This window comes from Lacerta agilis, chromosome 3, assembly GCF_009819535.1.
Source record: "Lacerta agilis isolate rLacAgi1 chromosome 3, rLacAgi1.pri, whole genome shotgun sequence".
Lineage (NCBI taxonomy): Eukaryota > Metazoa > Chordata > Lepidosauria > Squamata > Lacertidae > Lacerta > Lacerta agilis.
In genome coordinates this window covers 59,109,855-59,123,560 of record NC_046314.1, presented here as the reverse complement: position 1 = coordinate 59,123,560, position 13,706 = coordinate 59,109,855, and the positions used below count along the sequence as shown (strand labels likewise).

Sequence of the window (13,706 nt, the reverse complement as noted above, 5' to 3'; positions counted from 1 at the left end):
CGGCGGGAAGAGTGAATGCAGGCAGAGAGAGAGAGGAAAAAAGAGGGAGGGAAGAGTTCCACCTTCGGCTTGCTGGGAGGCAACGAGTAGCTGGGGCAGTAGCTCCAGTTTGGAGAGCTACAGGTAGGCGGCGGCCTTTATTATTATTATTTTCCAAAAACATTTTCTTTTCCCAGCTTTCTGTGGAGTCGAGTTCTTTTGCGCCACCTCCCCTTCGGCTGCTTTCGTTTTTCCGGGTTGGGAGAGTTTGGGGAAAAGCGAGAGCAGGGGATCCCAGGTGACCGCGGGGGTGGGTCGCCTTTCTTCTCCCCCCGCGACTCGAGCTTTAACTCTCTCCCTCTCCCCCTTCAGCCCGCGATCCCGCGCGCTCTCCGGCGCCGCTTCCAAGCCCCCTCCCACGCTTCCTCCGGGGGAAAACGCGGCTCCTTTTCCTGTTCCTCCGTCTCCGGCAGCGAGCGAGAGGGGTCCCTGGCTGGATCTCTCTCTCTCTCCCCCCCCCCCCAGCCAGTCAGGGCAGGGCTGCCGTGTTTCCCCACCCCCTTTCCCCGTGCTTTTTCTTCCTGAGGTAGCAGCACCAGCACCAGCGGCGGAGGAGCCCGCGGGGCGAACTCGCTTGCTCCCTTTTGCAAGGAGGCATTGCAATGTACCTGTGGCGCCTCCTCTTCGGCCCCCTGGCCGGTCGGGCTCACGGCTGCAGCCCCCGCGCGGCCTCAAACAACTATTGAGTATTCTGGAAAGAGACAGGAGAACAAAAAGCTTGCTGCCTCCTTCGAAGGAGAGGCTCTTGGACTTGTGCGTGTGGTGGATGTAAGTTTTGCTGCTCCCCCCCACCCCCCCCCAGAGCCCGCGCGATGCCTTTCCCCCTGAGGACGGTGTCGCCGCTCAAGCTGTGCCGCCTGGAAGAGGACGCGGTGGCGGCTCCGAGGGACAAAGGAGGCTCGCACGCCGGGCGAGGCGGCGCGGAGGAAGGGCTCCTCTTCGGCTCCCTGGAGGAGGTCTGCTCGCACTCGCTCGTCTCGCTCCTCTGGCAGCTCTCCGACCTCTCCCGCTGCGCCGGCGACGTCTTCGGCGGCATCCAGACCCAAGCGGACAGCCTGGGGCGGCGCAGCGCGCGCCTCCAGCACCGCCTCGACTCCCTCAAGGCTCTCGCCAACCGCCTGGACCACCGCAAAGTCAAAATCCGTAAGTCTCTCTCCGGGCTGAAGCAGGGAGCCGTTGGGCGGGAGGGCGAGGTGGGCGGCTGCCTGCCTGGCTTGGCGGGAGTTCAGACCAGGCTGTGGTGGTGGGTTTGCCCTGGGTCGCCTCTCGTTTGCGTTTTGTGTTGAGAGATGGGAGGCTGGCTGCAGGGGATGGGGGGGGGCAGCAAAACGGATGGAAGTCTCCCCTGCAACCATAGGAGCCAAGGAGCCGGGGTCCCTTCGCCTCCCCCCTAAAATATTTGAGGAGACTGCTGCCCCCCCCCCAAGTTGATGAGCACTGCCATTCAAATAGTCTGCATGCACTGCGTCTTGTGATCGACTATACAGGTAGAGGCATACCTGTGCCCCTCCGTATTTTATCCAAGTTGCCACCCTTGCCTGCAACTGGGAATTGGAGGGAAGGAAGACCACCCCCTTCCCCACTTTGTAGTGAACAACTGAGCCCCACTCCCCCAAGGGTCTGGCTGGGCAACAGTGATCTCCCCAACTGGACCTTTTTAGTGAGCTGTAGGGGTCAGGCTGGCGACTCTTGCAATCGGTGCAGGCTCCACGGGTTTGGCTGCATTGCTGAAATGCTCTGCCTCTCCCAGGCAGAGATCTTACAGCAAAATGCATTTGGGGAAAAACCACACACACACAGGGTTATTTCTTATGGAGCTGGGTGTTGGCCAAAATGTTCTGAATTTGGAGTCTGTTCTGGGATTAGAGTCTCCTCACACGTTAGGGCAGCCTGCACAACTTGGGTACTTGGTCTGTGTGCATTCAGTGAGCTACGTTTATATATGTTTGTCATACATGATTATCTGCTTGAGGTGTGATCATAGTAGAAGGCTTTCTTTTTTAAATCAGGAAAATCTGGCCAGCACCCTTGCACATCTGCGTGCTGTGTGTGTGTGTGTGTATGTTTGTTTTAAACAACAGTGGAAGGAAAAAAAGGAATGAATCACTTGACAGTTCAGATTTAAAATCCATTTGTGTTGCTCATTGAGAAACTCTTTCCAGTTCTTATAACAACTTCTCAGATGCTAGTGGAAATGTGGTTCTTGTTTGACCTGATTAGTTCAGAGGAAGCTTGCTTTGGTAATGTTATAATTTGAGGAGTGTCTCTTTCATGAATTCCCTTGATAAATCAAACCCTGAGCATAATAAAGTACATTGTTTTGGAAAACATGTAAGTAGGCTTGTAAAAGTGCATTCAGTCTCTTTGTAAGAACATTTTTCACTTCAAAGATGAGTTAAGTCTCAGTATTCCCTAAGAATGTTGCTCAGTAAATTAAGAACACATTAGGTCAGTGTTTTTCAACCACTGTTCCGCGGCACACTAGTGTGCCGCGAGATGTTGCCTGGTGTGCCGCGGCAAAAATTGAAAAATTACTTTATATATCAGTGGTGGCGAACCTATGGCACGCGTGCCAGATTTGGCACGCAGAGCCCTCACTGCTAGCACGCGCACCATCGGCCCATCTGTGCTGCTGTTGTTGTTTTTTCCCCAGGCTTGCGTCCACTGTTGCCTGCTTGCACTCGCTGGGGCTGCTGGCCACGCAGAGCCGCCTCTCCCGGCGGAGCTGCGCCCAGGGTGCGAAGGCAGCGGCGGCTTGCCTCGCTGCCGGCGCGCCTGGCAAGGCGAGCAGTGCTAAATCCACCCTCTCGAGCAAGAAGGCAGCCCGGGCCCCGGATCAAGCAGGCGCCAAGGCCGGCGGGAGGCAGCCCGGTGGCGAGCCAAGCAAAGGCAGGAAGGGCAAGCGATGCGCCTCCTTGGCCCCGCCGGGTTCCCTGGCCCCGCCGGGTTCCCTGGCACCGGCCGCTGGGCTGGGCAGCGGATCCGGCGCCAGGATCAGCCACATGGACAGCAGCTCCGACCTGTCCGACTGCCCGTCCGAGCCGCTCTCCGACGAGCAGAGGCTGGCTCAGGCCGCCAGCAGCGATGCGGAATCCAGCACCGGCTCCAGCGATCGGGAACGCGAGCAGCCGCAGCTAGCGCCCGCTCTGCCCCCGGGGCCAGGCGTCGCCCCTCAGCCTGCCTCGCCTTCTTCGAGCGCCACCAGCAAAGGGCCGGCAGCGTACCGCCCCCCATAGCGACGCCCCTGCGGGTGGGCTCCCGCCTGCGGGGACTGCGGCTTGCTGGAGAGGCTGGGGAATTTGGGGTGCACCGGCGGGGGCTTGGCAGAAGCTGCCCGGGCGTGGAGGTCTTTGAGGAAAGGTTTGGCTGGGGAAGGAGCTCGGTGGAGCCCCTTCTTCTCGGCGAAGGAGTGGTGCAGGCTCTGCGGCGACTTCAGAGGCTCGCCGAGGCTGGTGCCATTCAAAGTCTCCATAGTCCCGGCTGCCTAAGAAGACGCCAGGGAGGGGCGGACACTTGAGGCTCCTCGAGCCCTTCCCGAGCGCAGGAGTGTGAGTGGCGAAGGCAACGGTCCTCCCGGCAGAGCCCCGCAGCAACAGCGCCTTCCTCTAGTTTTCGCCTTTGCTCTCTCATCACTCCTGCTTCCTCCTTGCCCGCCACAAAGCTCACACTTTTTCCTCGGTCTGATTCAGCAAGACGGGCTCTCCTCCACCCCTCGGTCAGAAAACACAAACACACACAAAGCACAATCGGTGGCAATCTTCTCCCCCCCCCCCCAGATCTTTCCAATCCGCTCGATGCAGCTCACGGTAACGTTGCACCCTGCAACATCGACTCCCTTCCCCCCCAAAAGCCCAGCAGCTTTGGGGCGCCCCCCCAAAAGCAAAGCAACTTTTGTGCACCCCCCCAAAACTCCAAAACTTTGGTCGGCAGCTCCCCCCAAAAAAGCTCAACAAGTTTGAGCACTTTGTGATAAATAAGTGGTTTTTGGTTTACAGTTTGGGCACTCGGTCTCTAAAAGGTTCGCCACCACTGTTTTTAACATTTCTAATGGTGGTGTGCCTCGTGATTTTTTTCATGAAACAAGTGTGCCTTTGCCCAAAAAAGGTTGAAAAACACTGCATTAGGTGCAACCCATATATGTTTACCTTCATTTAAGCTCCCTTGAAATCATTAGGCAAGGTTACCAGTAAGTTGTGCCCAGTCATGGAAATCTTTGGGCAGGGCTAAGTTCTTCTTGATAGGTCTGTCACCACATCCATTTTCACGAGTACCGGTAAGTCTTAATTTCAATGTATGTCTTCTCCATGTTAGAACCATGCAGAGTTTACATTGAGGATGCTCAATGCTAGATTGAGCTTTGCCAATGGGCACAAATGTATAGGTAGAAACAAGGCTTGATTACTGCATCATTTTATACTTGGGGCTGCCTTTGAAAAGTGCTTGGAGACTTCAACTGGTTCAGAATACTGTACTGCAGCCAGACTGTTAACAGGGCCTTGCCTTGGCAACAGATTTCTCAGCACTACCCATAAAAGATCTATCCTAGCTTAGAGACTTAAGCCCAACACATCTAAAGTGGTAAACAGTTTATAAATCCCCAAATAATATGGGATGTCCTGGACGAGTCTGCCTGTAAAGTGAGATGTGCAACTAAAGGTCTTCACTGGGAGCTCCCCTTTCAGAGGTTGATCACTGGACAGACTCTTTTCTATAGCAGGACCCAGCGATAGAATTCACTTTCTACTCAGGCAGACTCACCTGGCACAACTTGACCTTTATGTCTTAGACACCAGCCCACACTTGTCTTATTTGTCTAATATTATTTTTGTTGTAACTGTATTTCTTATTATTGGATATCATTGTTTGCACTGCTGAACTCATTTTTAATCTACTATTGTTTATATTGGTTTACTGTTTTGAGCCAGAGTTGTAAACTGCCTTGAAGACACTTACAGTGGAATGGTTGGATAAAAAGGTTTTAAATTTAACAAATTGGCTTCAAAAGGTGGTGTGAAAAATCTGCCCAGCTGTCCTTGTTCCAACTTCCATTCATATATTTTAATGAATAAACATACCACTCAGAATACTTCACTGTGCACTCTTCTTGATCTTACCCATTGAAAAAATAGTAATTCTAGTCAGGCGTTGCTGGCCGCTACTTACCTTTAGGGCTCATATGTTGTATGTACTGAATTAACAACATAAAGAAGTGATTGATTAAAAAGTACTCTTTACTGTAATCTTATGCACACTTTCTTGGGAATAAGTCCCATTAAATACAGTGTTACCTTGGTTTAAGAACAGTCCAGTTTAAGAATGATTTGGTTTACAAACTCCACAAAACTGGAAACAGTGTCTTGGTTTGAGAACTTTACCTTGGTCTAAGAACAGAATCCGAACGATAGAAGGGCACCGGCAGCAGGAGGCCTCATTAGGGAAAGTGCGCCTCGGTTTAAGAACGGTTTTGGTTTAAGAACTGACTTCCGGAATGGATTAAGTTCGTAAACTGAGGTACCACTGTACAAAGAGACTTGCTTCTGAGTGTGCTTACAAATGCATTACTAACACTTTCCAATACGTTACGTTTTTTCCAATACATGTTCCTTGATCAAATCTATGTATATTAGTGCTTTGCCTCATACTACATGCATCTCACCATCAAATCCGCCCCTCACTCCTGAATTTTACCCTCCTAAGACATTACCCACATTTAGCAAACCGTGCTGATGAAGTAGTTTGCTTTTTATGTGTACAGGTTATTCAGAGTTCCAGTGTAAGCAAGAAAAAAATTGCATGATCCATGGAGTTCTGTTTGTTTTGAAAAGAGAAAGCTCCCATGGAAATATTATACAAATAATATTACTGCTTGGTGTTGGGATAGTGCATTTTGACTGTTCAGGGTACATGCAAAACAAGTCGTACTTCCTTTGTGTTATCAGAGACCCTGCCACCCAAAGTTCAGAGGTAGAGCATGACACGGTTTTCCCACTGTAAGCTCCAGCCTTATTCAAGAAACTGTTAGCTCCTGTGTGCAGTGTTTGGCATTTCCTGCTAGCTCCGTGAACAAATTTTCAGTCTCTGTGTGTCCTTTCTTCCCTTCCCCCTTCTGCAGTTTTGCTGTTTGTCCCACTCTGTGAAAGGAAGGCTACAATGGGTGAAGGGTAGTGAGCTCAGGAGAGTAGAGGAGCTTGTTTGTCAGCTTTTCTGATGGGTATCAGTTTTCAGCTTTAATTTGCCACATTAGCTGTAGGATGATGTTTGGCTGTTTCCCTTACATTACACTAAATTTTGTGTCTGCATTCACTTCTTCTTAAAATATAATTCTCTTTTTATTTCAATTTGTTGTCGATTGCACAACAATTAAAATGATTAAAGTATTACAATACAGTCCATTATATTTGACATGAATTTGTCCCAAACAAACAGTTGGGAAAGCCAAGAACAAACCTTGGCTTTATTTCATGGTTGTTTGAGCACTGGTTCAGAAGTAACATGGCCAGCTCACAGTTCATGCACCATCTAATTCGCTTAATCATGGTTTATGGCTCAGCCAAGGTGTGTTAATACAGCAGTTCATTAGTATACAGTATTCTCTAAATTCAGCCTATTAATGCATATTTTCCACAAAGTTGTTTGCCATACTTTATTTTAAAGTGAGATAGGGGAGAGGGAGTTTGAAATATATTATAACTGAATAATGATCTATACACTGTCGTAACTTGGATTGTTTTAAATGTCCTATATTTGATTTTATTATGATTACATAGTACTGGTTTATCCTAGCATACAGTTGCAGTATAGGCAACTTGGTTGTGCTTCTGCTTGTGCATCTATCTCTTGCCATTTGACCAAATTTATATGCTTTTTAACTTTTGAAGTTTGTAAACATTCCCTGTGTTAGTTTCAATGTATGCTGTTGGTCCTACGGTTACCTATCCTTGAGTTAGGGTCCTTATTGCTTGTGGTAGATGCTGAGAGGAGAAAAAATGTATTTGAGGTTGCTGAAAGCCAGTTGACATTTTGTGAGGTCCCGCAGTTGTGGTTAAAAGTACGGTAGCTCTGTTTCAGCTATGGACATATTGGGAATAGCATCTTCCATTTGCATTTTCAAATTGACACTTTTTTGTTGTTGTAAAAGTTGTTTCTTGGAACACTCATCCATTTCCAATAAAGGACTTTGTGTGTTTCTCTGAGACTACTGAAGCTGGATTGAATTTACTTTTAGATTCTTGAAAGGGGCATATAATAGAGTCTACTAAACATAGTTGTTTTTTCTGACTAGGAACTTGGAGATCTGTTGGTTCCACCCCTATTCCCTCCCTTTCTCTTAAAATCATAATAAAAACACATTGAAAAACATGGGTTTTAAATGAGATGTTTCTTCTTGTATTTGAAACCTAGAAATCAGTCATTCTACAGGACGCTGGGTAGGATGCATGCTTTATTTGTGTACAAAGGTATTATGGCTATATACGGTAAACATCTTTTTCTGTATGGAAAACCAAGTAAAGGGAAATGGTTCTGCCTGTTCATCTGTTCTTGCTAGATACTATACTTTCTATATAAATTGTTGGAGGTTTACAGAAATCTGCTTTTTCAAATGGATATTTCCTTTTCTATTTATTCCAGTGTCATGCAGTGAGATGACTAGAGCTCATATCTCTTCCATACCCACCCAGTGCTAGGAAGGAAATGCTGTGCAATGCAACCTGTGACTGTTTTTGTTTTATTTGGAGTCAGCTGTTTCCGCAGAGAAGATCCCATTTGGCTCGCTGCATCTCTTGCTGCAACAAAGAAAAACACTGTGAGAGGACTTTCCTGTGTTGTTAAATTCAAAACAAAAAGAAGCAGAGGAATGGAAGAAGAATCTTCTCTTCTATGCCCATCCTCCACAGCACTTCCTTTCTTGTAGAAATTTGCTTGTAAAAACACTCACCCAGCACTGAAGAAGATTGTATGGCATCTGCCATGCAATATAATTCAATAGAAAAACAACTATTTATATTCTTCTGTGTCCTTGCGCTTTTGCTGGTTTGTCTTGTCCATTTCCTTTTGAAAACGCTTGTTGACATGGCTATTGAGCATTAGTGAATTATAGAATTATAGAGTTGGAAGGGACCACAAGGGTCATCTAGTCCAACCCCCCTGCACGCGGGAATCTTTTGTCCAACGTGGGGCTCAAACTGACGACCCTGAGATTAAGAGTCTCATGCTCTACCGACTGAGCTGTGAGACACAGTTAAAGTCAAAATAATAAGTGGTCATTGGAGATGCCCTATAGGAAGGGAGCAACAGCTTGATTTTAACTGTAGGAGTAATATTCAGCAGTCCTGATCTTAAATCCTTCCTTTAATGCTAAGATCCTAGAGCAGAGCTTTCCAAACTTGTGTGTCGCGAAATGTTAGTGTCTCAGCTGCAGTGTGTAGATGTGGCATGTGAACGATCCCATGCTCCTCCCACAGCTGAAAATATGTTAGTTTAACCTCCAGTTTGCTAGTAAAACCGAATTACCGTGTCACAAAACGATGCAGGTCTAAAAAGTGTGTCACCTACATTAAAAGCTTGGAAAGCTCTGTCCTAGACCCTCTGGAGTAGCTAGAATTGGTACTCTGAATGTAAGCTGCATTTCTATTCAACTTAACCACAAAATTACATGGAGAGCATGGTGCACGGTCCAAATTACATAAAATTATTTATTGCAAAACCTCAGTAGTTCATTGGACACTTAACAAGCTTCTGTATGTCCTTATTCTGTAATTATATATATTGATAAAACTTTGCTAAAAGCAAGAACAGGACAAAAGGTTGCATTCAATCAAAAACCCTTTCCCAAAGGGAAACTGGTGCAAAGCCATACTGCACTGAGGCAAGCCTCCCTTTGAAATTTAATAAATGAAGAATTCTTACAGAAATGCTTTTTTTTGGCTGAAATGTGAAAATGCATTCTAATATGCATCTTGAGCACAGTTTAATAAGTTGTAAAATGCTTCCCCAAGAGCTTCCAGTAATCTACAGAATTGTAGTTTCACCAAAAGAGGCTGGATGTACCGGTACTTGTTTTTTTTTTTTTAAATTAACTGTCCAACCCTCTTAATTGGCAACCCTTGATTTTAGTCCACCTGTGTGTGACATGATGTTAAATCCATCTTCTTTATCAGCAGTTGCAGATACTGATAATTCCTGGAATTGCAGCAGGCAAGGAAGGGAAACTAATTTTGTTCCTCCCCTGCTATATCAATCTATTGAAACTAGGGGCCTGGGGGGCGCTGTAGTGTAAACCACTGAGCCTAGGGCTTGCCGATCAGAAGGTTGGTGGTTTGAATCCCCGCAATGGGGTGAGCTCCCATTGCTTGGTCCCAGCTCCTGCCCACATAGCAGTTCAAAAGCACGTCAAAGTGCAAGTAGATAAATAGGTACTGCTCCGGCGGGAAGGTAAACGGCGTTTCTGTATGTTGCTCTACTTTGCCAGAAGCGGCTTAGTCATGCTGGCCACATGACCTGGAAGCTGTCTGTGGACAAACGCTGGCTCCCTCGGCCTATAGAGCGAGATGAGTGCCGCAACCCCAGAGTTGTCCGTGACTGGACCTCATAGTCAGGGGCACCTTTACCATTACCTATTGAAACTGCTATATGCTTTGTGAAGGATTCTACTTGGGTTAAACGCTTCTTGCCACGTTCTGTGATCCTGAGACAAAATCAGTGGTGCTCATGTGTGTGTGGAATGGATGTCTGTTGGGAACAGCACAGTGGGATGTCATATTCCTCTTTTGCCCTCAAAATCTGCATTGGAGTGTTAGTAGACTCTTTGGAACAGATGAATTATGGTGCTGGAGGAGACTCTTGAGAGTCCCATGGACTGCAAAAAGATCAAACATATCCACCCTTAAAGAAATCAGCCCTGAGTGCTCACTGGAAGGACAGATCCTGAAGTTGAGGCTCCAGTACTTTGGCCACCTCATGAGAAGAGAAGACTCCCTGGAAAAGACCCTGATGTTGGGAAAGATGTAGGGCACAAGGAGAAGGGGACGACAGAGGATGAGATGGTTGGACAGTGTTCTTGAAGCGACTGGCATGAGTTTGCCCAAACTGCGGGAGGCAGTGGAGGATAGGGGTGCCTGGCGTGCTCTGGTCCATGGGGTCATGAAGAGTCGGACACGACTGAACGACTGAACAAAAAAAACAAAAAAAGGGAGGAGGAGAGCGAGGGGGAATTCTTTTGCACAAGTGAAAGTCTGCTTGTGATGTTGGGTCCTGCTTTTCTCCTCAGGAATTATCAGTTTTGTTACCTGATGATATTTGCATTTTTAAAAACAGCCCTGCCCATAAAATGCAAATACGTGTTAAATGTTACGTGTGCTTTGGCCTCAATAATAGACACATTGCATTTTATTTAATTAGTGTCCCTTCCCACCATCTGATATTATAGGATGATTGAGGGACAGATAATTTTAAGCACAGTCTGCATTTTAATGCAGAAATTAATTGAACTAAATTGATTGCATCTACTTTTCAATGTCTTGAAAAATGTGAACCAGGAACTTCTATTTTCTGTTAAAAGTAACTCCTTTTGATGTAGGTTTTTTTTGGTCAGTGAGTACTTATCAGGAATATGTAATCGTGTTTTTGGTTACTGTTGACAGATCATACCTAGCTGCTAATTACAGAAATAATTAATGGGTGTAGGTAGGGAACAGGTCTTATTATATGAGATATTGGAGAATATTACCTGGGTACCTGCAAGTCAGGTATAACAGGTGTGGATTTACTTTTGGAATCTTACTTGGGAATGGAATTACTATATTTATGTTTGAAAATGCTGTGCTTTCTAAGGGTTATTTGACAAGGTGTGAGATGATGTGCAGTATTGGAGTTAGCCTGGTTGAATAAAGGAGTTTGGTACATAGATGTGTAGTATTGTGCCACTGTTTGTTTGTTCAGACACTTCATCTTTGCCCATGGAGAGATGCCTCTGTAACAGGTGTGTCCTTCCAAATGTTGCTGAACTACAACTCCCACAACCTCTAGCAGGCATGGGATGAAGAAAGCTGTAGTTCAGCAACATCTGTCAGTTCAAAGGTTGCCCAGACCTTTGTAGTAACCAAATGCAGAGCTAGAGAAATGAAAGTATTTTGCCTTTCCAGATCTCAGAGTGGTATGGCTTTCCTATCTCTGATAAAAAATATATATGAATTGTCAGTTGTTCACTCGTGTCACCTATAACATACAACATTGGAAACAGTGGTCCAAAGGAAATGCATATACATTTCTCCTGTCTTCGGATACTTGTTCTTATTGACTTTTATTACGGTTTCAAATGTCTTGACAGCTAGGACCTTCATTAATCATAGAATCATAGAGTTGGAAGAGACCCTGATCCTCTAGTCCAATCCTCTGCAGTGTAGGAGTATTCATTCAGCTGTGCCATACAGGGACTGAACCTGCGACTTTTGCATTTTCAGCACCATGCTCTAACTAACTGAGCTATCCAGGCTCAGTCAGTGTTAGTGACTACTCTGAATGACCAATACAGTATATTGAAAACTGATGTATGCAGCTGAGTAGGGAACAAAACAAGCTAAGAATGTGTTTTTCTGTCAGTAGCAGAATTTGCAGATATGTGTGTGTGAGTGTGTAGATTCTTATATGCAGTAAAAATACAAATCCTATACTATGAGTATAACAAATGTGGACTTATTTTACTTTCTTAACACCAATTCTTAAAACATTGCTACTGTCTTTTGAATGAGAAAATATCCTGTTTTCCTCGTTAGTCATACAAGGTTTAATTTAACTGGAATTGCTGAGCAAAGTAATCCCTACCAGGCAGAATCATAAGGAGAGATACCGTATATGCTGGCACATCTTTGTGTAAATTAAGCTGCATCATAACTGCTCCTGGCTAGGGAAGGCAGGGAGGCGGTGTAAACATTCATTTTCTACCCTTCCAGTGACTTTTGTGGGTGATGTAAATTACACCAGTCTCCATGGATGAAATCAGTGGATGAAATGAGTTAAGAGGCATCATAACTTTATGTATCCCTCTCCTCACCCTCAATGTGGCCATTTCCCACCCCTGACACACTCCCTTTTGCCCTTTGCACTGCTGCAAGATGCCAGCTTGACGCCAGCAGGGCTTTCTGTCAGCCAGTACATTAGGGCAGTGTTTTTCAACCTTTTTTGGGCAAAGGCACACTTGTTTCATGAAAAAAATCACGAGGCACACCACCATTAGAAAATGTTAAAAAAAATTAACTCTGTGCCTATATTGACTATATATAAAGTAATTTTTCAATTTTTCCCACGGCACACCAGGCAACATCTCGCGGCACACTAGTGTGCCGCGGAACAGTGGTTGAAAAACACTGCATTAGGGTAGGTTGTTTATGTCAGTTTAAGGCCAGAATTAAAGAACCTTTTAATGAGGGTGAAAGAGGAAAGCGCAAGATATGGTCTGAAGCTCAACATCAAAAAAACTAAGATCATGGCCACTGGTCCCATCACCTCCTGGCAAATAGAAGGGGAAGAAATGGAGGCAGTGAGAGATTTCACTTTCTTGGGTTCCATGATCACTGCAGATGGTGACAGCAGTCACGAAATTAGAAGACACCTGCTTCTTGGGAGAAAAGCAATGACAAACCTAGACAGCATCTTAAAAAGCAAAGACATCACCTTGCCGACAAAGGTCCGTATAGTTAAAGCTATGGTCTTCCCAGTAGTAATGTACGGAAGTGAGAGCTGGACCATCAAGAAGGCTGATCGCCGAAGAATTGATGCTTTTGAATTATGGTGCTGGAGGAGACTCTTGAGAGTCCCATGGACTGCAAGAAGAGCAAACCTATCCATTCTCAAAGAAATCAGCCCTGAGTGCTCACTAGAAGGACAGATCCTGAAGTTGAGGCTCCAGTACTTTGGCCACCTCATGAGAAGAGAAGACTCCCTAGAAAAGACCCTGATGTTGGGAAAGATGGAGGGCACAAGGAGAAGGGGACGACAGAGGATGAGATGGTTGGACAGTGTTCTCGAAGCTACTAACATGAGTTTGGCCAAACTGCGAGAGGCAGTGAAGGATAGGCGTGCCTGGCGTGCTCTGGTCCATGGGGTCACGAAGAGTCGGACACGACTGAACGACTGAACAACAACAAGGCCAGATCAATTGCTTTGGAGGGCAGATAATTCAAATACCAGCCTCTTCCACCCAGCATATATGGGGTTAGGATTGCACTGTTAATTTTTGTTTTATAGTTCTGCTCCTTGTTGCGTTCTGGCACCTGCTCCAGGTTTCCCGCTTGGATTAGTAATGGCTTTGGTATCAGATGAAATCAGTTCAGAGGGAGTTCAAGAGGGCTTAGAAGATGGCTTTGTGGGCTTATCAATTGTTTCAGTTGCATGGTAGAGAAAAAGCTCAAATTACTGCTGCATGCCTTTCCATCCTCAGCTATTTAGGGGCAAACTGCATTCTGTCAAATCAACCTCAAAATATACAGATATTTCACTATTTCATGAAAAACAAAACCACAGCATTAAAAAAAAAGTTAATAAAGCATATTGGTACTTTAAAACATCACCATTACAGTACATAAGCCAGTTAGAAACTGGCAGCTATGGTTGTGAACACTTACGCAAATCAGGTATGTTTTTAGTAAATGATGAAGGTACACTACCATTGG

The 13,706-nt window shown here is 45.9% G+C and overlaps 1 protein-coding gene across 3 annotated transcripts in view; it reads left to right on the top strand.

Annotated features, from left to right (window-relative positions):
• The first annotated feature begins 841 nt into the window (after nucleotides 1–841).
• Nucleotides 842–13,706, top strand: part of NHSL1 (NHS like 1) — a 140,245-nt gene continuing 127,380 nt past the window's right edge. For all 3 annotated transcript variants that reach the window (XM_033143880.1, XM_033143878.1, XM_033143886.1), the window contains exon 1: nucleotides 842–1,182. In XM_033143880.1, coding sequence (XP_032999771.1) covers nucleotides 852–1,182 — 331 coding nt within the window. In that variant the 5' untranslated portion in view covers nucleotides 842–851. The remainder of the gene's footprint in view (nucleotides 1,183–13,706) is intronic.